This window comes from Numenius arquata, chromosome 14 (assembly GCF_964106895.1).
Source record: "Numenius arquata chromosome 14, bNumArq3.hap1.1, whole genome shotgun sequence".
NCBI classification, from domain to species: Eukaryota; Metazoa; Chordata; class Aves; order Charadriiformes; family Scolopacidae; genus Numenius; species Numenius arquata.
Window position 1 is genome coordinate 6,839,188 of NC_133589.1, and position 23,998 is coordinate 6,863,185.

The window sequence follows — 23,998 nt, forward strand, 5'->3', positions numbered from 1 at the left end:
GTGGTGACTTCCCTGCGCTCCATGGCATCTCCCTCCTGCCAACGGTCCAGGTACTTACAGCCGCAGGGGTTGCCCCGGATGTAGCACAGGTAGCCCTTGTCATTGCATGGTGATGCTGGCGTAGCGCGGTGACCCTTGCAACAGCACCCTACCCCCAGAAGCAGCATGGTGACGGTGGCCATAGCACAGTAATCCTTGGAATAGCATGGTGACACTGGCTGTGGCAAGGTATCCTGGCCGTACTGGGGTGTTCCCCGCCATAGCACAGTGATCATGTCTATAGCATGGTGACCACGGGCATAGCATGGTGTCTCCAAACACAGCACGCTGTCCCCAGCCATAGCAAGGTGACCATTGCCATAGCATGGTGTCCCCAGTCATAGCACAGTGACCCTGGCTGTAGCATGGTGACCGTGGCCATAGTGTGGTGTCCCCAGCCATAGCAAGGTGTCACAGCGTGGTGTCCCCAGCCACAGCACAGTGACCCTGGTCATAGCATGGTGACCATGGCCATAGCGCGGTGTCCTCAGCCATAGCAAGGTGTCACAGCGTGGTGTCCCCAGCCATAGCATCGTGACCATGGCCATAGCATGGTGACCATGGCCACAGCGTGGTGTCCCCAGCCACAGCACAGTGACCCTGGCCATAGCATGGTGACCGTGGCCATAGCGCGGTGTCCCCAGCAATAGCAAGGTGCCATAGAATGGTGTCCCCAGCCATAGTATGGTGACCATTGCCACAGCATGGTGTCCCCAAACGCAGCATGCTGTCCCCAGCCATAGCACAGTGACCCTGGCTGTAGCATGGTGACTGTAGCCATAGTGCGGTGTCCCCAGCCGCAGCAAGGTGCTACAGCGTGGTGTCCCCAGCCATAGCAAGGTGCCATAGCGTGGTGTCCCCGGCTGCCCACGGTGCCCACGGCCACAGCGCGGTGCGTGGGCTCGCTGGAGGAAGGGGGGGGGGGAGTGCGCGCCGGGCGCGCGCACCTGCCGTCCCCTCCCCCCGCGCCCGGCGGGTGGTTCCTCCCGCTGCCCGCACGCGGCGCTGCGGACGAGCCCACGCGGGCGGCGCGCGGGGGGCGGGCAGGCGCGCGGCCGGCGCGAGGCGCGCGCGGCGGGGCTGGTCTGGGAGCGGAGCGGGCGGCGGGGGAAGATGGAAGGAGCCTCCTTCGGAGCGGGCCGGGCGGGGGGGGCCATCGACCCCGTGGATTTCCTGAAGCAGCCGCAGACCATCCTCCGGCTGATCACCTGGGTGAGGCGGAACGGCCGTGCGGGCGGCGAGACGGGGCCGCGGGGGCTCGGCAGCGGGCGTCGGGCAGTGCCCGGGCACCGGGCAGCGGCTGTGCGGTGGGGCAGTGCCCGGGAGAGGGTGCAGTGGCCATTGCAGCGTGCGGTGCCCGAGCCGTGTGCGGTGCCCGGTGCAGCGTGCGGTGCCCGTGCGGTGCCCGGTGCGACGTGCAGTGGCCATTGCAACGTGCAGTGCCCGTTGCAGCATGCGGCGCCCGGTGCATTGTGCAGCGCCCGTGCGGTGCCCGGTGCGGCGGGCAGGCACCGTGCGGCGTTCCCTTCCGTTCCGTGTGCGCTGCCTCCGCAGCCGTTCGTCGCCCGGTGCGGCCGCGGCGGGGGGTGCCCGGCCGTGCGGCGGGGGGACTGGCCGGTTCCCACGGGAGATCCCTCGGGAACGGGGCAAGGTGCGGTGGGTGGATGCGCCGCCGCCTCTTGCCAGTTTCCTCCCTGGTGCTTGAGCAAAGGGCACGGGGATGGGGTGCGAATGAGGAGGCAGAGGACATTTTACTTCCTTGCACGCTCCCTGCATGCGTGTGTGTGTGTGTGTGTGTAACAAGAAATCCCGAGCGCCAGCCCTGCCCAGCTCCCCTTCTTCTTCTGAAAGATGTCATATTTTTTTTGGCCGTTTCCCATGTACCGGTCCCTGCGGCGGAGCGCAGAGCAGGAGCTGGAATATGCTGTGCAGCCGCTCAGGGAAGGCTTCTCTCGCCCGTGGTCCGTGAATAAGCAGCAGGGGAAGCTGCGCAGTGATGCTCGCTGGGGCCATGGCTGCCCCAGGGCTGAGGGCAGCCACTAGTTTGCCTCCCCCAGCCTGGCTTTTGCCTGCTAAGATCTGCCAGTGTGCGTGGCCCTGGGGGGTCTGCAGTGCCTGGCCCTTCCTAAAAGCCCATCATGGGGAAGGTCTGTCCGGCTCTCACCACAGTTCCTGGCTCTGGTGCTTGACTGGAGGCTGCGGCTGAGCCGAACCAGGCCTGGGGGGCTCGTTCTCACGGGTGTCGTGCCTCTGCTGTGTGCATGGAGGCCCTCGGCCGCCCGCACTGGCTCTGTGTCACCTTCAGCAGTGCCAAATGTAGGCAGCGAGTGAAGGAAAGGTGTGATGAGAAGGTGCTGCCACCTCCGGTTGCCCTCCTGCCGGCCCACACAACGGGTGTGTTTGTGGGGCGCTCTGGGGTGGGGTGCCCCGGCCGAGGCCCTGTACAGCACAACATGGGAGCGTGTGCTTATCTTCAGGCACATGAGCAATTCCAGCTGCAATCACATGTGTAAAGTAAAACCACACGCTTAAGTGTTTTGCTGGATGGCAGCCAGTGTACTTTCCAGGGCTTTGAGAAAGCCCCCCACCCCACTACTGGGGGGGGCAGGTATGGATCCGGAACATCCAGCTTTTGGTGGATGGGGCGTTTTGGCCAGGGCACTTGGGAGCAGCTGTTTCCTAGAAGCATTGCCTTAGTCCAGAAAACTTGGTCAGGGTCCACCTGTATCCTTCTTGAGTGGCAATGGCAAACTGTTGGCAGTGGTGTTGGTTTTGGGCTCAGTTAGATAAACTGATAATGAGTTAGGCTTGTCATAAAATATAACTGCCACCACGCACCAGAGAGCTCACCATCCTTCTTGTACAGAAGGGGGTTGGATGCTGCTGGGAAGCAGGAAAAGAATAGGGAATATAGAGATAAAATAGAAATTCCAGATTAGAAAATATTCATGCATGAATTCCCTGGCTGGTTTATTCGATGGCAAAGTTACTTGTTTCATAGTTTTGTGTTCGTAAGGAATCTGTGAAAACCAAGTGCTTACAAGTACAGAAACGCATCAGCTTAACTCTAAACAAGTGCAGGGACCCACCGACATGGATGGGTGTGGGGTACGCACAGAGCTGTCCACAGCGTAAATGTTTGCAGTGTTGAGAGTCGGCTCCAAAGCCCACTGAGCTCAAAGGGATATTTTTTTGCTGGTTTTGGTGGGCTGTGGATCAGGCTGTGGAAACTCACCTTAAAAGCCCTTGGGACCACTCTTCCCAGATCTGTCGGGGACCCTTCTCCATCGCTGCTCCAGCTTGGGGGTTCAGAGCCCTGCCTGACCTTCGCTCAGCTGTTGCAGTCTGGTTACCTGTGTCTTAAACCCATTCAGCATTTATGGCCCCTTCCCAGTGTGAGAAGGACTTTAGTTGGGTGAAAGCTATGAGTGGAGCTTTCCTTCCCACCTGCCTGCATGGCCATTGCTATTTCTTGCAGGTGTTGTAAAGCAGTGTGTGCCTGGGCTCCTTCTGAGTGGTTCCTCTGCTGCTCTTGCCAGATGGGACCCATGTCAAGATGGAGATGTTGGAGGGAGGAGGTGGCCAAAAGGGTTTTCCTGCGAGGTCCCTGCTCCCTTTCTGTTCCACCCTGACACCTGTAACTGCTGCCCGGGGAGTGTGTGGCAGTGCTGTGGGACACGGCAGCATCTAGCAGGGACCAACACCCTGCCGTAACACTCCCCGATTCACAAAGCAAACAGAAACCTCCCCGGGCTTTCCTGCCTGCTATCACGGAGGAGACGAGCTGCCTGTGCCTGCACCCCATGGTGTGGATGATTACTCAGAAAGCCCTGGACTGAGGCTCTGAGGTGTTGGGGTGGGTTTTGTTCATGTGGTTTTCCTTCCTGTGCTTTGTTGTTGCGTCTTTTTAAATGCGTTTAACTTGTGCAGTTGGTTCAAACCCCAGAGATGTGACCCTTGCTGCGTGTATGTTACGTTCCTTTGGTGAGAAAAGGAGGGAGCTGCCTGAGATGTGCTGGTTTGGTTGGAAGTATGGGTGATGGAGAGCCACCACTGGTGCTGATCTGGCCAATGGCCATCGCTGGGGTTTCACGATGAGCTACCACCAAAGGGGGGTCCAGCTCTGTTTTCTGACTCTGATAGTTGGTTTGGGGCTGTGGGTTCAGACCTTGTGCTGGCGAACATCTAAGGGACTGGCAGGTGAATAGTGACTTCAGTGTAGAAATCCCCAAATGTAATTGATGGCCAAAGGGGATTCTTGGTTCTGCCTCACTCAGCAACCTCTCTCTGACAGATATAGTAATTCTGAGTATCTGAAGGGAAAAAAACCCACTCCTGGCTTGAGCTGTAAAATCAAAAGCTGGAAAGAACCATTTAACAGTTCCTCATTCATCTCTTCCCCCTCTGTCTGAAGCAGTTTGTCAGATGAAGATGTGATCACTCTTGTGGTTTCCTTTTGAGACATTTTTTTGCGCAGCGAAACAAACTCGATATTCACGAAGGATGCCCGCAGAATCATGAGTTCCTTTCTCTGTGACTGCCGGCACCAGCTGGACTTTCAAGTGGCCACGCAGGTTTGCAGGGGCATCGTACATTTAACGTAGGTTTAGGTTTGACTTTTAACAGCAGTTCTGGAAAGTATTTTCAGTAATTGCTGTGAATTTCTTTAAGAGCACCAGTAAAAGCGCGGTGCCCGGTCCCACCGGTGCAGCCTGCTCAGAAGAGCTGTTCCATTCTCGCTTCCCTCCACGGACCCAGCCCTTCCCTCTGCCTCTGTGGAGCTCAGTGGGACATCGGGAACCTATTTTACTATGACATAGAGGAATACTAAAGTATTTTGTTTGAAATGGTTGTTTCTTCCTCCAGTGACCCCCCCCACCTTGTTGCTGGCTGCATGACTTGCACAGCTGGACAACCTTGCCTGCAACCACCAACAGTCGGCAGTTGCCTGACCTGATCTGCTGCCTTTATCTCTTGTTTCTTAAAGTTGAACGAAGTTGTAGTTCATCACTTGGATCACTGGAAAGAGCTTTGCCTATGCAGTACTACATCTCATTAGGCCCAGCGTTTTGTCTGGGTTTTCCTTGCAATAATCTTATGCTTTGAAGAGCAAAACCTTTATGAAGGGACTGGACTAAGGGAGCCAAGTCTGATTGCTTGGCAGAGGCACGGCAGCAAAGTGGCAGTCCCTGTGGCCCATGATATGCGGTAGGCAACTTTTATCACCAGAGGTTACTTTGGCTCAGATCCAGCAAAGTCTTTATGTGCTCCGCTTTGCACTGATATGGGTCTTAGCCCATAATACAGCAGATCATTGTCTTTCAGCAAGGCAGATGGTGATGGTTTGATGTACCAGGAGTAGGTGGTGGTTCTTGGAGGCAGGGAGCATGTCCTGTCTCTCCTGGGCCAGGTGTGTTTTGTTTCTTTAGAGGGATGGAAAGGGCGATATTTGTGCTCATGGGAAAAGGTGTGTTTATTTTTATTAGAAAAGTCAAGCTAGGGGCAGAAGAGGGAACAGCAAAGATGACTATGGCTGCAGGACTGTCCCTAGCCTGCACCCTCAGGACAGAGCATTTCTGAGGAGTTTCACACCTGGGGGGAAGCTGCAGAAGTGGTGGTTTGAGGTGTTGTGGGGTGTACGTTTGTGTTTGCAGGGCTGCAACACACAGCTCCTGTTAAGGGTTGGAGTTGGAGCCTGGAAAGCTCCCTCACTGGAACTGGCCTTGCCCACTCCAAGTGTCCTACAGACGCGGATGGAGGTGGCTCCGAGCTCACCCCAGGAGAAATCAGCAAGAAATATGGGGTGGGAGCCCTGGTGCTGCAAGCTCCGAATAGCTCCTACGGGGGGTTTCACTGACTCTTGAGCACTTGGGGCTCTTAGCGAAGAGCGGTGGGGATGGTCTGGCACTTAAGGAGCCCGCGGCGATGCTTGGAATCATTAGTGTGATCTTAGCTGCTCTGGACTTTGTCTGGTCTTGGCTGCTTTTCAGTAGGGTCACCAGATTTCCGTCTTAATTCTCTTTTTCTGTGGGCTGTAGATTAAAGGCAGAATTTAAATTTAACATTTTTGGTAATGGAATTATACAGAAGTTTTACTGCATCTGAGCTTAAAATGATGCTAAATTATCATTTTCCTGTCATCACTGGTTCAAAACGCTGCTGGCTTGCCATGTGCTCAGATTGCGTTACTAGATTAGGAACTTTGAATGGGCGCTGTGTTTCAGCCAGCATCTCTCGCCACATTAGAAAAAGTAATTCGGTAAAAATCGGTCATGTGGTCATCAATATGCATCCTCCCCAAGCTGATTAGCCTGGTAGACATGTCCATAAACCTATTACGGCCAGCATCATACCACCTCTTTCTGTGCCAGAAACTGCGTCAGGTCTTTCCTTTGTGGTCGTATCCGTAGACCCTCGTGGGAGATCTGGCAGTGCTTAAAGTAGTTCTTTAGTCTTCACACCCTCCAATAAATTATGCAGATCTGTGCTGGAAACTTCCCGGTGACTGACAACTGTAAAGATAAACTGGAGAGGGACGCAGGACCCGATTCCCCCAGAATTTGAGCTTGGTGGGTGTTGAAGGAGGCTGGCCCCCTGCCAAGGGTCTAACTCATCCCTGAGCGGAGTATCTGCAGGAGGTACGTGCGCGACTCAAGGAAAAGGCTTCACGGAGGCTTGGGAAAACACCCAGCGCTAGCCAGGATTTGGCCTGGGCTGATTTGACCTTAATTATTTTCCCTTCTCATTTGCTAGTCCATCCTTCCTTCTTTCGCTGGGTGGTGGCTCGAGGAGAGGAGGGTGCTGAGCAGGGTGGCATCTCTCTCACCGATGCTCGCGTTAGGGTGAGGAAGGATCACCCAGACGTTGGTACCGACCCTCTGAACAGACAGTTTCTGCCCAACACCATTGACTGTGAGCTACAGCAGAACACATTAGCGGTGGATTATTTTTCTTCGTGCATTAAATTTCCTTGATGTTGACGTTAATGGTTGCTTGCGTGTGTAATCAAAGCAAGGTTTTGCAGTCTCCAACAACCCCACACCTTCTGGTAATGTTTTTTATAGGTCCCAAATCAAAGTACAGTACATCAGCAGTGGAAACGTCTCACCTTAAAATGGCTGACAGTTCACACACTGAAGCTTTCAGCTTGTGCTCTCTTGCATTATTTGCTTTTTGTTTTCCGTGCGATGGCCGTGCTCAGACCACGAGGTCTCCTGAAGCGCATTTTAGGTGCCTGGGTTACAGAAGGCTAAAAGCAACGTGGATGAAAAATGTGCGTGTCCTGGGGTCCAGCCGGCTCCAGCCCCGGGGAGGGAACGTGGATCTGCAAAGTATAATAACAGAACCAGCTTGGCCAGCCACCTTCCTCCAGATGGTAAAAATCTGGTGGAGAGAAGGCAACCACGGGTCTCCCAGCTTTATGCACACCTAGAATGCTGTCTCCATCGTGGGGGACACGGGCGTCCCCAGCGCCCTGGGCTCCTGCGAGGGTCTGACAGCAGCTGTGGGTCCAGCAGCCCGGGCATGAGTGCCTGGACTCTGCTGAGTAAGGAACCTGCCCTCTCCCCTTCCCTTTTTGGGGGGGAAAGAATGAGATTTGACTCAGTCTCCTGGTGCCTGCGTGTCTGTGCTGTGTGCTGTCACCTCCCTGCCCCTCCAGCACAACCCCTGCTGGGGCATCCACCAGCGCCAGGCACCGGGCACGGTCCCCTGAGCTTAACAGCCATTGCCGGAGGGGGCAAGGGGTCTCACCTAAAATATGGCGAGTGGGGAAAATGGGAGGTGGGCAGCAAGCAAGGGGAGCAGGCAGGATGTGCATCAGGGTCCAGCACTTTGGATACCTCGGGCAGCCTTGGAGCTGCAGACTCCTGCCCAGACGCAGCCTCCAGCCTCAGGGAAGCAGCGTCCCTGGGTGCTCTCCCAGGTTTTTAGGGTGACACTCAAAACCTCTCTGGTTTCTGCTTTGCACCAGACATTTTCCAGAGTCCATTGTGGCTGGCATACCCAGATCCCGTCACTGATTGCTGCTGAGACCTGTCCCTTTGTCCTGTGTTACAAAAGTGCTTGGTGGCCTGGTGAGGTGTCCCCTCTTGCTTGGAAGCAAGCTTTAAACTGGGGGAACTGGGCAGCTGGCTTTCATTAAGAAGTCAAATCCCTGGTTTTTCACTGGTTTTGGTGTAATGTGAGGTCCCTTTGCACTTATATGAGCAGCTGATCTGCATTGTCGTGGGTCCGAGCCCTTCGTGCATCTCCCTGACCCACGTTGCTCCCCCTCCCTGGGTGTGACTGAGGCACAGAAGCTCCTCTGTGTGGCTGAAGTACAAGTCTTAATGGAAGGGATGGGAGAAGACAGCTTTCCTCCTTCCCATCCCTCCCCGCAGCTGAATGCAGGGAGGAGCACTAATGGTCTGTGCCACTGGAGCTGCTGGAGTTGCCGGATCCTGTGCCAGTGGCTCCCAGCCACTCTCTGACACCGAGGAGAACCAGGGCTGAGCAACCCGCACACCAGGCTGCTGGCCAGGAGACCCAGAGCTACAAACAGGTTTATGTGAAAGCTTTGGCAGGCAGGATGCAGTTTCATACTGGGGTGACTGGAGGTAATCTGGTTTCCTTACTGGGTCTTGCACCGGTTCACCCAGCAGGAGCAAAATTTGTGGCGTGTTGTGTTGGGTTGTTCAGCTGGAAAATGGAGTATACTGTGGATGCTCAGGCTCCTTCCCAAAGCCTGTGAGATATGGAAGAGCCTCCTTAGAAGGGTGGTTGGCCTTGGGACACAGCAGCTTGTGTGGCAAGATGCCCCTGTGCCGTGTGTCCCAGCGACCTTGGCACTTGGGCCCAAGTGCTGTCACTGCCCTGCGCGGTCACGGGGACACAGCGATGTTGGGGACAGACCTGACAGGCAGGAGGAGTCAGAGGAGCATCTCCGGAGAGCAGGATTCCTGCCTCCTTGCTCAGACCCTTAAAATCTCACTCACAGTGGAAAATCTGACTGTGTATTTTCACTTTCAAGTCTCTGATGAACTGGTTGTGGTCTTGAGCAAGTGCGGTTTGTAGAGGTCATTGGAAAATGGCACTTGTTTTGCTTGAACTTTAAAAAAATTGTATGGGTTTTATTTTTCCCCATCTACCCACAATTTCTCAAAAAAATTTTTTTTCACCTATACTTAGAAAGACAATGCCAAATCTATTCTCATTAAAATCTCTTACCAGAATCAGTTGGGTTTTTTTTAAGAAAAACGATAAAATTTCAATCACAGCGGGAGGGGGAGAAAACCCATGGAAAGACTTGTTTTCACTGAAAACCATGTTTTGACAGGAGTATTTCAGCCAGCGCTGATGTTTTGAGCGCATCTATCAAGCACGTGTGCTTGCAATTCATTACTATTTTGGCCTCCCTGAGAAGAAGCCACATGTCCCATGTCGCCTGCATCAAAGGGGAGGTCCTGCGGGGTGAAGCTGCTCGGGTCGTCCGGCAGCAAGAAGGATGCTTGGCTTTGCAAAACCCTCTGGAGTTTGAAGTTAAGCAGAGAAATTTCGGTTCTTTCCATCTCCATCCCAGAAGGAGGTGCCTGGGCACCCTCCATTGGCAGTCCCAGGTGTGCAAACCTGTGTGCAGGCAGCCAGACACCCTCTCCTGTAATATCCTTAATTGTATTTATGGCAGCCCTCCCTCACCCACTGAAACTGGCACCCGAAAGCACAGAGAAGTAGTCCAGGTTGTTAATCCTAGAAGGACCGAGTAAAACGCTTATCGGAGAAGCTGAGTATAAGTTCGCTGGCCTGCCAGAGAAATAATCCCATGGAATCAGAGGTTCTCAATTATTCATGTTTTCCAGAATCACATTATTTCTTCCAGGGCCTGTTTTATAAATGCTGCTGCTATTTCTAATGGTAAATAACAATTTTGCGTTATTTATGAACAGATTTTTACAACTGCTGATATTACAGCTGCTGCCAAAGCACTGGGAAAATTATTATTACTGTTTGTTGTTGTTTCTTTCTTACAACGCAACCCTCTTGTTCCTTGCATGGTGATGATGTGCCCGTCGTGGTGTGACAGCCGAGCGCTCCCGTCAGTGCCCCGCGCGAGGAAGAGGGTGCAGATGCGAGTGGGTGACTTGAGCTGCCATCGAGCTTGTGGCTGGTGCTCAGAGCTGAGAGGAGCTGGGTATGGATGAGGTCAGGACCCCGGGTAGTGGTTAAATTCGAAGAGCTGGAAGGTCTGATTATCTCCCTGCGCCAGCCACGGAGCGGTCCATTGGACGTACCTACTTTCTATCCCCTGTTAGTGCTCCAGGGGGAATCAAGGGTTGCACCTGAATTTTGCAGATGCACATCTGGAGACCCACATTTCTAGGAAGGTGTAATTCAAGAACGGGCCAATTCCTGGGGCTGAGGAGCATGTTTCTGGGGCAGAACCCCCCCCCCGCTGTGCGTCACATAGGCAGGGACGTGTGCTTACCTCTGCTGGGGTGGAGATGCTGATCCCCTTGGCTGAGCAGACCATGGAGGGAATGGGCCAGCAGAGAGCTGGTGTGGGTCTAGGGCAGCAATGGGAGGTCTATGAGATGTTTTGATGGAAAGAGCCCCAAAGAGCTGCTGCCGGGACCTTCAAGGGAATCCCTGGGGGATTTTGCAGGACAGATGCCCTCTCCAGCCACCGCCATCTCAGCAGCACCGGGTTGTGGGGGTGAGCTCTGCTTTCCTTCTCACCCTGCAGTGGGACCTCCTGCACATCTTCAGGTAGCTTAGGGATGCCAGATAAATTAGCAAGCAGGTTTCAGAGCATCTCCACCACCCAACTCAGGCCAGCTCACTGCTGGCCTGAATTTCAAGTGCTAGAAGCAATAGGAGTTTGCTGGCACTGTCAGAGCTCTGGCTAAAAGGGTTTAAAGATGAGCCCTGCCCTCGGTTGTACTGCTGGTGGGTTTCTGGAGGTAGGAGTAAACATTCTGGGCATGTTTAGTTTGGAGAAGAGGAGGCTGAGGGGGAACCTCATTGCCCTCTACAACTACCTGAAAGGAGTTTGTAGAGAGGTGGGTGTTGGCCTCTTCTCCCAAGTGAATAATGACAGGGCCAGAAGAAATGGTCTGAAGTTGCGGCAGGGGAGGATTAGATTAGGTATTAGGAGGAATTACTTTACTGAGAGAGTGGTCAGGCACTGGAACAGCCTGCCCAGGGAGGTGATGGAGTCGCCATCCCTGGAGGTATTTAAGAAACGTGTAGACATGGCACTTCAGGGCATGCTCTAGTGCCCGAGATTGTTGGTTTGTGTCTGTTTGTGGGTAGGGTGGGGTGTGGTTGTGGGCATTTGTTTTGGTTTGGTTTTGGTGTTGGTGCCTTCACATTTTAGTAATTCAATTCCTTGCAGGTCCATTTCTTTATTGTCCCCTCCAACTTGGGGGAGAGTTAGTGGACACTATCTAAGAGGTATTTGCTAGTGAGACACTTGGGTTTGTAAGTATCTTCAGACAGACGAAGCCCCATGGTACTGCTTCACCCCAGCACTAGAAGGAGTTTGGAGGAAAGAAATCTGGATTAAATTCTTTGGGGCAGGGAAGAGTGAGATTATCTGGCCAGTGCTTGGGAGAAAATGTGTGTCACAATGTTATGTTATGTTAAAGAGTGGTTAGAACTTTCTGAATGGTTTGGGCATGGTGGTTTCTGCTCTGTTTCACCCAGCTCTGCTAACGCTGCATTTTGGGCAGTGGGGGGCTGTAGGAGAGAGCCCGTGGCCGGGCATCAGCTCTGTGGGTGACACGCAGGTGACTTTGAAAAGGCCACCGGCTGTAGTTTATCATGTGGCTCTTCTCTGCTGCCTCTGTCTGTCGCCTGTCTCGGTCTCGTGCACTTCATGTCGTGCTGTTACTGCAGAAGATGTAGCGGGGCGTCCAGAGCGGGAGCTGCATCACACCCCGAGACCCCAGCTGCTCCCGGGCAGCCGCCGCACCGGGCGTGCTGGAGGAGCCTCTTATCTCTCCTCCTGCATACGTGGCCTCCAGCTGTGTCCTGCGAGCCAGCGGGGCTGCGGGGCGTGCGGGGATGCGGGGAGCTGGTGCTGGCAGCGAGGGACAAGATCAGAGGTTCACAGCTTGATGGAGAGGCGTCTGCATACCTTGCTTCCCTCCCCGCTCACAGCCTCAAAACCCGAAGGGGGGTGCAGCGCTTTCCAGGCTCTAATGGAGCAGGTTCCAGAGCGAATTGTAATGGAGCTGGTCCCACGGCTTCCACGGGCTGCCTTTGGTGTCGGAGGGATAAGGGAATTACTTTAGCATGCGGCATGGTGAATGGTATTATTTTCAGCAGCTGGCTGTGTGCTGCCATCCGGCTCCTTCCCTGCTTGCAGGGATGTGAAACACCCTCAGGTCCCAGCGCTGGGACCTGGGCAGCCACCAGCAACCCCCCTGCCCTTTTGTCCCTCGCAGAGCCGAAAACAGGTCACTGGATAATGGATGCAGGCGCTGCATCCTTCAACTCCTGCTAAGCCAGGCGAAAAATCGCCCTGTTGTTCTCAGGGCAGCCTCTCCCCCTGCCCCTCTGCGCCCAAGTGAGCTGCTCCCCACCTCCCCATGCTGCCGTGTCCTATGTCCCCTCCACTGGGCATCCAGTCCTTCCCTAGATCAGCCTGCTCAGCAACTCAATTACGTTCTGTAACTTCATTTCTCCCCGCTCTGCAGCGACACAAGGGGGTTTATCGAGCACAGCCTGACAGCGGAGAGCGGCACAAGCGGAAAGACTGTGCAGAGACCTGGCCCGTCTATTTATTTTTTCCCTCCCTAGCCTGGCTGGAGAACAACATCTCTTAAAATACGCTGCAAACCAAGCCACTGAAAGTCAGATAGGCTCACAGCGAAGGAGGACCTAGGTACCATCCACCAGCCCATTGCTTGGGGCCACCAACCAGGCGGGAGTCGAGATCTGTCTAACAAATGCCATGTTGCCATGGAGTCAAAGACAGGACTGAATCCAATTATGTTGCTGTTGGAAAACAGAGTTAAATGTAAACAGCAGCAAGTTGTGTTTTCTTCTTCCTTCTGCAGATCTTCTCCATCGTGGTGTTTGGCTCCATCGTGAACGAGTGCTATGTGAATAAGGACAGCCAGAACCCTGAGCTGCTCTGCATCTTCAATGAGAATGAGAGTGCCTGCAGCTATGGCATCGCCGTCGGCATCATTGCCTTCTTTGGCTGTATCTTCTTCTTTGTCGTGGACCTCTACTTCCAGCAGATCAGCAGCGTGAAGGATCGCAAACGGGTCGTCTTGCTGGACCTTGGCTTTTCAGGTACATCTCTGGTTTTGCTGTGCTTGCGAAGGTTGATGCTGGCTCCATGGGCAGCGCAGGGTCGTTGCTGTGCCCTGCGGCTCCACGCTTGAGTCCTCCCCTCTCCTCCCATGGCATGGCTGGACTTGTGTGCCTCAGTCTGGGAGAGCAGGGCTGGCAGATGGGTTGTCCCATCCAGCTGTGAGCTCAGAGGCAGCAGTGAGGAAGCCGGTGTGTGGCAGCCTGGGGACACTGGGGTGTCCCACTCATCTGTGTCACTTCTGCAACCAGAAACGTTCTCTGAGCTGGGTTCAGTGAGGCTACCCAGAGAAGTGAGGCTTCGTGGTTGGCATCTCAGAGACCAGACAGGGTGTTTTACCCTCCTACATCTTCTGTTTCTGGCTCAAGCAAATGTCGTTTCATCAGTTACATCTGGACCTGTTTTCACTTTGTGTGTGTGTGTTTTGGAACAAAGCAGAAACACACTTCTACACACCACTGTAATCCCCCGCTGCCTCCAGGACTGCAGTGTGCAGGTGGGTTGGGGCTCCCAGGGGCTGGCACGGCTCTTCTGCGTTGTCTTGAGCCCCTTGGCCTGGGGCTCATCTGTGTGAACGTGAGCAGGGGGGATGCCTTGAGCCGGGAGAGGCCACCCTTCACTCGGCTGCTGTGGGAGTTGCCTGGCTGAGTTTGTGGCTCATGTTCTCCATTTCCAGGCTCTTGTGTTAACAAAGTCTGAAGGTGATTTATCCAGCACAAATGTCGCTGATGGCTCTCTGGTCCCAAATGAAAACATCTGTCATCGCCTCCCTGCATTTGCCTGTTGTTAAGGATGTTTCTTGCTGGAGAGCTTATTTCCATGGTGCTAGAGCACCGGTGTCCAGCCCTCGTTAGACAATATTTACAGCCCCTCTGGTGGAGCTCGGTGCCTGCAACCCTTCGATTCAAATGGAAGGGGAACATCACATCCATCTTCTGGCTGATGCTGCATGTCGTGGTGCAAGGCTGGGAGCCTTCCTGCCTTCCACCTCATAACGGCCATTCTCTCTGCTGCCAGGGATGTGTGAAATGGTACCGCTCTCAATCTCTGCCTCATTTCTCTTCTATACTTGTCATGCGTCGCCTGTCACGGGCTTCAGCAGCAAGCTGGAGAGCATGGGTTCTGCCCTGCAAAGCCTTTGCCGTGCAGGTGTTGTGCTCTGTCCTGGGGATGGGCTGCGGCGTTGCACCAGAGTTCTGCGCTATTAAATCCACCCAACGCAGCTGTGCTGCCAGCAGTGACACTTTATGACCCCAGGATTACCCTGGGTCAATGTGTGTGCTCCAGGTGTATCGTGTCTTCAGCCTGTGTCTGGGCAGGGGCATCTTGCTCCCTTGGGCCATCCCCTCTGTGGGCTTCTTGGTAGAAAACAGGCAAGCTACTTCCTTGCTGGTAAAACAAATAAATCGCTTGTGTGCAGGTCGTGTGGACGTGAGCCTGTGACCAACACAGTGTCACTCATTGGGGTCTGCAAGAGCAGTCTTCCATAGCTCCCCGGCATTGCCTCTCTTCACGCTGCCTGGTATGTCTCCCTGCCAGCAGCTCCTTACCTTTCTCGCTCCTGTTGTACAATCCTGCTTTCCCTGCTTAATGAACCATTTCCCACAGGGCACCCCAACAAATGCTGTGCTGAAATCCAGCTTGATGCCAGTATAAACGGGAGTGTTGTCCAGGGCTCTTGTAACAAAGTCCATGGTTGCAGGTAAACACATCTCCACCTAGGTCTGGTTTTTACATCTCCTAAGCCAAAATTCGTTGTGATGCTGCTGACATACAGTTGCCTGCTGGCTCGCAAGGGGATGTGCAGGTCCCTGGGGAGGAACTGGTCAGCCTGGTGCTTCTCCTCCCTGTCTGACCTCACTTGGAGCAGCAGGTTATACACTTGGCACCCGGAGGCCCCTTCCCACCGAAATCCCACAGTGATTCAAGCAGTGGCATGAGCTGTCAGCTGCAGGAATGCTTGGTGTGCAAAGCACCCTTCTGCTTCACGGACAAGCAATGAGTTCATTTCAGCAGGAGATGTCAGGGTGGGTTCATGCCCGGCATATTTTATTCCATTCCTGTTTCTGTGCCTGCACTTTTTGAAAGTGATGGCTGCCCCAAACCTTTCTTACAGCCCTACTGCCATAGCCTGAACACCCCCTCACACGGAAATGCCAGGCAGCTGGTTGTTCCCAGAATAAGCGTCGATACAGGCAGATCCCGCAGCATACATGAAGTGCAGGGTTCTATCGGCACGTGAAGCCCTTCCAGTTGCAGAGATTGCAGCCCACCGTACCCCGCTGGGGTGGTACCACAGTGTACCAGCCTTGGGAACCGGACCTGCCAGGAGGCGGAGCTGACCCATGTAATTTGCCTTATTTAACTACCTCCATGTTAATAACCCCTGGAGACTTCCCCTGTGGGACTCTTTTAAGCTGTCTCCTTCTTTTCTCCTCCCCTCCAAAGATGGGATTCTTGGTTTCCTCTTGCTTCCTTGTGACTGTTTCATCCTTTCTCTCCGTATGTGATCTCTGCATTATTGCTTGTTTTGATGTAAAAGCCGAAAATGCATCTGGGAGATAACCGGGTGAGGAAGATGCTCGGGTATGAGGCAGCATTGCAAACCGGGCGGTGTGTGGGGCGGTGAGAAAAGCAGGTCGCTTCTGGCCCTTTGCCCAGGTCACCCAGGAGCCTGATGCCAGCTGCCAGCAAAGCAGATGTCAACTGGCAGTTACTGTCTCGGGAGGCTGGGGAGGGAGTTAATGAAAGTGTTTATCCGCAACTTTCTTTCGCTTGAAGGAGAAAAGACTTGTGCGTTGGATCAATGGGCAATCAGAGCCACCGAGCCGGCTGGGAGGTAACACTGGGGTGCAGGAAGGCAGGGGTGCAGGAAGGCAGGGGTGCAGGCAGGGAGGGGCACAGGCAGCGCCACACCGCTCTGCAAACGGCATTTGCGATTTTCTCTTCCATCTGCTCTTACAGCTGCTCCTGTACATGCGCTTGCTTGGGACCAGGCTGTAATTATGGCTGTAACGCGTCTTTCCTGGTGTTTGCACTCTGTTGTCTGCAGATCCTAAAACGATAATTATCTACTGGCTCTTGCTGTGCTTCCTGGTGTTCTCCTTTTCCCCAGCGTTGGAGGGAGCAGAGCTGCTCCTGTTCCTGGTTCCAGCTGGGAAACCTGGGACCAGCACACGTAGCCTCACCACACTACCATCAGCCCAGCCCTCTTTGTGGGGTTTCAAAATTTGTGAGTAGCGACAGACACCTCCAAAACACCCACTCACCCCAGGTGCTGCAGGTGCACCGGGGCTGGGTGCAGGCACTGCCAGCCCTTCCATGGGACCGGGACCGTGTGGGTGCCAGACAAGGGCACAGCCGTGTTCCCGGTGAGGCATCGGCTGCGAGGGGAGTCAGCTGTAATCCTCCACGTCTGATTCATGTTATCGGGTGCACAGTTTCATCTCGAAGGAGTGCTAGCAGAAGGTGATCATGATCACAAATGAAAATGAGCCCTGGTACAGAAACAAAAATAGTTCCCACAGAGCTCCCTGGGAGGTCTGATCTCACACGCAGGCACGTCTCAGTCCTCCAGACTTTGAGCAACGCCTGGCTGGTGTTTCTGGAGATGTCTCCATGCCTGACCCTCTCTCCTCCTTGGCAGTGATATCTACCTTCCCGCTTCCCCAGGGCACTGGAGGGAATCCTCCTTTTTCTCAGGGATCCAGGCAGAGCTGGATGTGGAGGGGAAAGGCTTGTCTCTGCATCGTGAAACCTCTGGGAAGTCCACATGGGTAGCGGCAGAAGTGACCCCCGCTAGAGGTTTCCAGCTGAAGCTGGTGGTTTTAGCAATGGAAAGGTCAGCGTCTTGCCTATCTCAGTGTTGCAGAGGAAGCCGGTAACTGCAATACCCAGCACAGCCGGCGCATGTTTGGAGATGTGCATGATGTCATTTTAACTCTTAGAAACCCTTGGAAGGCACCAGTGATAGACGGGCTGTGGCACTGGTCAGTGGAGAGTCCCCGTGTCCCAGCTGTGGCTCGTGCTCTGTGGTAGTGTCCGGCCCAGGAGCGTACGAGGGAGGACCAGCACTAGATGGAGTGTTAAACAAAGAAACAGTCCTCCCAAACCAGTTCACCCTCTACAAACCAGTGACACAACCTAGTCCTGTTGGAGAGAACCCGTGTTGCTTGGTGCCAGCACTGCATGGCCCCAGAGCTTGTCCCTGAGCATCCCTCTGCTCCCCACAGCGTGGCTCCAAATTAACCTGTTGGGAGCTGCTCTTATGTTTCATCTCAGGTCTTTCAACTTCCAAACACTGCTGTCTCCAGGAAAATGTGGTTTTGAGTGAGAAGTTCCTGACTGAGGCTTGCTTCTTGAGCATGGGAGGCCAGTATTCCCAGCTGCCGTGGGATTTGCTCCCCAAGGACCTGGAGGTGGGAGCGCTGCAGCAATGCAGCATCTGCAGATGTGGTTCAGCATCTCCTGCACCGAGACCTAGGGACCACTACCCACCACACTTACCACATACTGCTGTATCTGGGGTGTGCATCTTCCTGTATCCACATTCAGGGGTTGGATCTGCTTCCCCCAAGGGGGGCAGCTGCTGGTAAAGCCCCGTTATAACAGAGCTGGGGAGCTAGAAAGCTTCTCTGTCCCTGAGGGTGACCTTTGAGGAATAAGCCCCAGAGGTCTCTTTTAACACTGATGACAAGTGGATCATCCTAAAGGGAAGTGAAAATATATATGCAGAGATCTGGGGAGGTTTTGGTCACAGGCATTAGCTGTACTCAGCAAAAAGGGGCTGTTGTATTAGTCTGTAATTTGGGAAAGGAAAGCCTGGTTGATCCTGGCTGGAGGTTGTGTTGCAGCGAGGGCAGTTCAAGGGATCAAGCACGGCCAGGCAGACAAAAGCATCTGCTGGTTGGGAAGTCCCAGGCCCCATTGTGCAAGAGAAGGAGAACAGAAGTGTGTTTTCTTAAACTGCATTTATTCTGAATTAAAGGCGAGGTGTGTGATGCGCCCTGTAACTCTCACACTGGATGTGGATGCACTCGTGCCTTTTATATCATACTTAGGAACAACTGGCAAGATAAAGGGGAATAAAGGAAGCTTCTTTCCTTTCCTTGCAGTCAGACCGTGCTTTGCAGCCGGCTGCCCCATGGGACCGGCAGTGTGGCTGCTCATACTGATGTGCTAATCCTCCGTGAGAAGATGCTGGGTAGCTCAGCATCCCCTTGTGCACTGACACCCAGAATGGGCAGGTGGGGGGAGCTTTGTGCTGGGGATGCTCGGGAAAGCTGGAGACCCTTAAAGAAGCATCATAGAAGGCTCCAGGTTGTGCAGCTCCTCTTCCCAGTGCTGGAAAGCATCACTGCTCCTTACCCAGGGAGCTTATGGCTTGCTTCTTGACTATTTTCTAAGCTCCTTGGCATCAGGCAGTGCTGCTGGCTGGTGATTGAATTAGGGGAGCTGCAGCCCTATCTTGCTCAGCCAGCTTTGGTTCCAGTAAGGAATAATCACCAGAGCGTTTTTGCTCAATCCCACAGAGCCCCGAGAGGCTGGAAACAGGAGCGCAGTCAGTGGAAGTCGGCAGGGACAAGCTGAGCTCTCTCACGTGAAGCCCCTGTGCCTCTGTGTTCTGTGGGCAGCCCTGCTGATCCCTGCCCTGGGCATGGCGCACGAGGAGCTCGTTTGATGTGCTCATGGGATGCACTGATAGAATCATAGAATCATAGAATGGTTAGAGTTGGAAGGGACCTTAAAGATCATCGAGTTCCAACCCCCCTGCCATGGGCAGGGACACCTCCACTAGAGCAGGTTGCTCAAAGCCCCATCCAGCCTGGCCTTAAACACTTCCAGGGATGGGGCATCCACAACTTCTCTGGGCAACCTGTTCCAGTGTCTCACCACCCTCACAGTAAAGAATTTCTTCCTAATACCTAATCTAAATCTCCCCTCTTCCAATTTAAAACCATTACCCCTTGTCCTGTCACTACATTTTCTGACAGAGTCCCTCTCCAGCTCCCCTGTAGGCTCCCTTCAGATACTGGAAGGGGCTATAAGGTCTCCCTGGAGCCTTCTCTTCTCCAGGCTGAACAAGCCCAGCTCTCTCAGCCTGTCTTCATAGGGGAGGTGCTCCATCCCTCTGATCATCTTCGTGGCCCTCCGCTGGACCCGTTCCAACAGGTCCATGTCCTTCCTGTGTTGAGGACTCCAAAGTCCTGATGTCTCCAGGTCACTCATGTGTTCCCCATGTTCAGAGCAAGTGTTAGTCACAGCCTGTCCATATTCCTGGGTGACTGTTCCTTGCCTGTTCCCCAGCTGTGTCCTTGGACCGAGGCATAGACCATTGCAGAACAGCTGTAAAGCCACCTCCTGCCTCAGCCGAGCAGCCTGGTGCTGCTCCCAGGAGCGCAGGCTTCTTCCCGGGTGAGGTTTGCAGTATCCAGCCCAAAGTTTCTAAGAGCTGGTGGTGTCCAGGGAACAAAGGGAATGGTGGGTCAACACACTGGGGTGCTGGAACCAAGTTGGTAGCACCTCGAAGCCTGCGAGCGAGCTGAAATCCCACAGGCTGCGAGGACCAAATGTCCAGAGAGGGTGTGCTGTCCCTGTAGGTCTTTGAGATCAGGGTGAAATGTAGGTGAGCTAAACTTCAGGCAGGTAACACACTGGGTGACCCTTCAGTGTTCCTTCCATTCCTGTTTTTTGGGCAATCGCAAATCAGCCTCTTTTAAAATAGCTCCGTGTTTAAGACAGACTCTACCTAGTAGTGTCCACCAACAGGACAAGAGACAGTGGGCACAATTTAAAACCCATGTGATTCTATCTGAACACAAGAAAACACGTTTTTTTTTTTACCGTGATGGAGGTCAAACACTGGAACAGGTTGCCCAGAGAGGTTCTGAAGTCTCCATTTGCAGAGATAACGGAAACACAACCGGACAGTCTTGGACAACCTGTGTTAGCTGACCCTGTTTGAGCAGAGGCCTTGGACTAGATGACCTCAAGAGGTCCCTTCCAACCTAAACAATTCTGTGAAGATGATATAAGAAGTTTAACGACACAGGCCAAGGCATCCAAGATCACTGTTGCTATTTGAAAATCTTGACGGCAGCGTGTTTGTGCATCAGCAAAAGGGGTTCCTTGCAGCAGAGGAGACGGTGGGCAGGGACAACACTGACCAGCTCTGCTCTCTTTCAGGTTTCTTGTCCTTCCTGTGGTTTGTAGCCTTCTGCTTCCTAGCAAACCAGTGGCAACGGACGACGATGAGCAAAGGGGTTTTGCAAGGAGCAGATGCCGCCCGGGCAGCAATCACCTTCTCCTTCTTCTCCATCATCGTCTGGGTAAGTTCAGCTTTGGAGCTAAGGTGGGAAGAGGAGAAATGAAACCTGTCCTGGGCTCAGCGCTGGGCTGGGAGGAAGAGTCCGGGGCACGGTTTGGAGAAGTGAATCCTGGTGGGCAGCAAGGGGCTGTACTGAGGAAACCTGCGGTCCCTCCAAATACAGATGAAACTTGTGGTTTTTTAACCAGGAAGCATTAGCTCTGGTCCCCTCTTGCTGGGGAATTCCAGACTTCCCCTTCTCCTGCGACTGGAAAGTTGCTTTCCCATCAAGAACGTGTTGCCAGCCACAAGCTGCCTTCATTTCAGGGCCTCATTAGGCCCTTGAGAGCAGATTGGTTGGAAGCGAATGAGTCCCCGGAAGCAGATCACTGCAATGAGCCAGTCTCACGGGATGGCAGGGGGATTTTGGGAGCTCTCAGGCTCATCAGCTCACCCTGGGGGGAAGCCAGGCTGGCTCCTCTGCTGCCCACCCCGGAGGCAGGGGCTTGCAGAAACCCCCTCTACTCCTGCTTTTAGGCTTTGTGCATCCCTGGGGCTGCACAGTGGCAGAGGAATGGCTGCCAGGAGTTTGCAAAACCCCACAGGGCCCCTTGCCCACACCTGCTGGACCCTGCATGTACCTGGGGGTCTCTGCACCACTCGGGAGGCTCCTACTCTGGAGGCTGCACAGGGAGGAGCAGGGATTGTCCCTGTGTCACCTCCACCCTCCCTCTGGCTTTTCACAGGCAGAAAGCACCCAAGATGTGCAGTGATTCCATATTGCCTTAAAAGAACTGGGGCAAAAGACAGGCTGGGGCTTTCCAGCAGCAGGTCTGCCTCCAGTTACTCGCCAGTTTAACTGCTCCCTGCTCTATTATTATCCAAATAAATCTCTTTTAATCTCAGCTCCCTCACAGCTCTTCTCCATCGCTCTATTGCCCGACTGCCCATTTAATGCAGCCGCCGGAGATGGGAGCTGGGTGGGATGCTCTGCCCTACACCATCCCTCCCCAGGGAGGACAGTGGGGACACCAGTCCCCTGCCACCAGCATGGAGGCTGGCCAGGCTGTGGGGTGGCACCGGCAGCCCCTCCACTGGTACCGTTAATATCAGATGCTCTGCTTGATGGGCACAGAACCAGCGCTGGGGAGCGAGCACTGGGCGCTGGTTGGGAAACCGTTCTCAGTGTCTCAGGGCATTTTTTTTTTTTCTCCCCTGAGCCTGTCATTTATAAACTAATTGAATTGTTAATGAAACCTCCTCAAATAAGAGCGAGCGTGGTGCGCTCGCAGCTCTGCCACCTGCATTCCCCAGGGTTTGCGACCTGAATACTGGCAACCTGGAAGAGGGTGAAGGAGCCTCGGCAGAACTGACCTATTTTGCTGGCCCGGGGCTTGGCAGCTTTCCCTCCCCGCAGCAGATGGGTTTATTGGTGCCATCGCTGCCAAATCTGCACAGCCAGGGACCCCAGCCCAGGCTGCGACCCCCACTCCAGACAGAGCTTTTGGGGAGGGGGGGGGTGTCAACCTGTGACATGGAAACAGAATTTTTAGCATTAGGGGTTGTGGTTCGGGGTTTTTTTAGCTCTCGGCTGTAATGGAGTGAGGCCAGCAGCCACTGGGGACGCTGCGATGCGCTCGGTGCTTTGCAGTGAGCTGGGGGATGTGGGATCCTGGGGGGACACGGGGTCCTAGGGGGACACGGGTTCCTGTCTTCCCCCCCTAACCCTCCTCCATCTGGCGGCAGGTCGTGCTGGCGGTGAAGGCGCTGCAGAGATACCGCCTGGGGACGGACATGTCGCTCTTTGCCACCGATCAGTTTGCTGCCGACCCCAACGCGGCGTACCCCGGCTACCCCACCGGCAGCGGCATCGAGAGCACAGAGACCTACCAGAGCCCCCCCTTCACCGAGACCTTAGAGGCCAACCCAAAAGGTTACCAAGTGCCAGCGTACTGAGGGGGCGAGGGCCGCGTACCAAGAGACCGAGTCCTACGGTGCAGTACACTTAACCGGTTGATTGCAAATGTATTCAGTCCCATTTCCTTAATGTGGCAAGTCAGTGCTGGGTTCCTTACTATTAGCTAGTTGTGCAGTGAATTCTGTACAGTGGTATTGGTTCTTGTCTTACCTGTCCAAGGGTTTTATAAAAGCAGTGTTCCCTCTAAGTCGGAAGGAAGGAAGGTTGCTACCACATCACCTACAGGTGGCGAAAGATGAATAAATGCCCTCTCTGAGGCTTGACGCCCGGCAATCGGTGGTTGTGTTCTGCTGAGCGCCTGGGAGAGCCCAGAATACCTTTTCCTGTTAGAAAACACAGTAGCTGAGGAGTTGTTATTTATCTCGTTCTTCCAGAGCTAACACAGAATCCATCTGGTGGTGGCGAGGGTGGGTGGGCGGCGCGGGGGAGGTCAGCCCCGTGCCCCTCCCGCTGCTGAGCTTTCCTGTTCACGTTCCACGGAAAGTGCCAAATTCACAAAGAAATAAGTGGCGTCTGTGTTACTTTTATTTGTATATATTTACTGTACAAAAGAAAAAAAAAAATCCAAACAGGTGTTTCAAACTTAGCTTAGGATACGAGCGGCATCGGGGCGGGCACAGCGGGTTGGGGGTTATGTTAAATATCCGAATTGCTTCTATGCTTCGACAGGGTTCTGGTTGAGGATGTAAAAAAGTTACCGTTTGAGACTGGAAACCAGTTCAGCAATAGTTGGCTGCTAATTAGGAATAGCCTTTTTTTCAGCGGAAAATACGGCGCGTTGCAGTTCCACCTCTTCACTGGGGGGGTTGGGAAAGTTTGCAAATTTACAAGTAGTTTCTGGTTGGCGGCGCTGAGCACTTACTCACGCTCAAACTCCGAGCTGCCAACACAAAAAGGGTGGGTGTCTCAGCGACTCAAAGTCCAAGTCAATTAGGAGTGGCGTTGAACTTGTATTTTTGTACTGGGAGCAGCCACCATCTGTCGTCAGCTGCAGCAGAACCTCAGGTGTGGAGGTAGGGTTCACCCCACGGTCTCTAGAAACGAGGAATTCAGACAGGGAATTGCAGAGACTTTAGAGGCCGTTGAAGTCCATCATGTGGGGGCTCACGGCCCCGTGTGTTTGCAAATAGTGGGAGAAGAGAGTGAATGAGAAATGCCTGGGAGAGAGGCTGAGTTTCGGTTTTCAGCGGGAAAATTCCTGCCTTCTCAAAAAGAGCTCAAGGCGCAAAATCCAGTAGATCCTTGTCAGCAGCCTGCCTGCTCTCCCCACCTGCCTGCCTGCACGGTGGCAGCCATCTCAGCTGTTTGTCACTAAGGACTGAGCAAAGGAGCTGAAACTTGAATTCCCGACCACCTCGGTGGCAGCTCCATCCTT

The 23,998-nt window shown here is 54.0% G+C and overlaps 1 protein-coding gene across 1 annotated transcript; it reads left to right on the forward strand.

Moving 5' to 3' along the window:
- Positions 1-1,134: 1,134 nt before the first annotated feature.
- SYNGR3 (synaptogyrin 3) lies at positions 1,135-23,170 on the forward strand. Its single transcript, XM_074158592.1, has 4 exons — positions 1,135-1,251; positions 13,080-13,320; positions 20,525-20,667; positions 22,392-23,170. The coding sequence occupies exons 1-4, from the start codon at positions 1,153-1,155 to the stop codon at positions 22,599-22,601; spliced, it is 693 nt and encodes a 230-aa protein (XP_074014693.1). The 5' UTR covers positions 1,135-1,152; the 3' UTR covers positions 22,602-23,170.
- Positions 23,171-23,998: the final 828 nt, after the last annotated feature.

Coding starts and splice junctions, on each gene's coding strand:
- SYNGR3 (XM_074158592.1), top strand. CDS start 1,153: ATGGAAGGAGCCTCCTTCGGAGCGGGCCGGGCGGGGGGGGCCATCGAC. Junction 13,321..20,524: donor GCTGGACCTTGGCTTTTCAG/GTACATCTCTGG, acceptor GCTCTCTTTCAG/GTTTCTTGTCCTTCCTGTGG. Junction 20,668..22,391: donor TCTTCTCCATCATCGTCTGG/GTAAGTTCAGCT, acceptor ATCTGGCGGCAG/GTCGTGCTGGCGGTGAAGGC.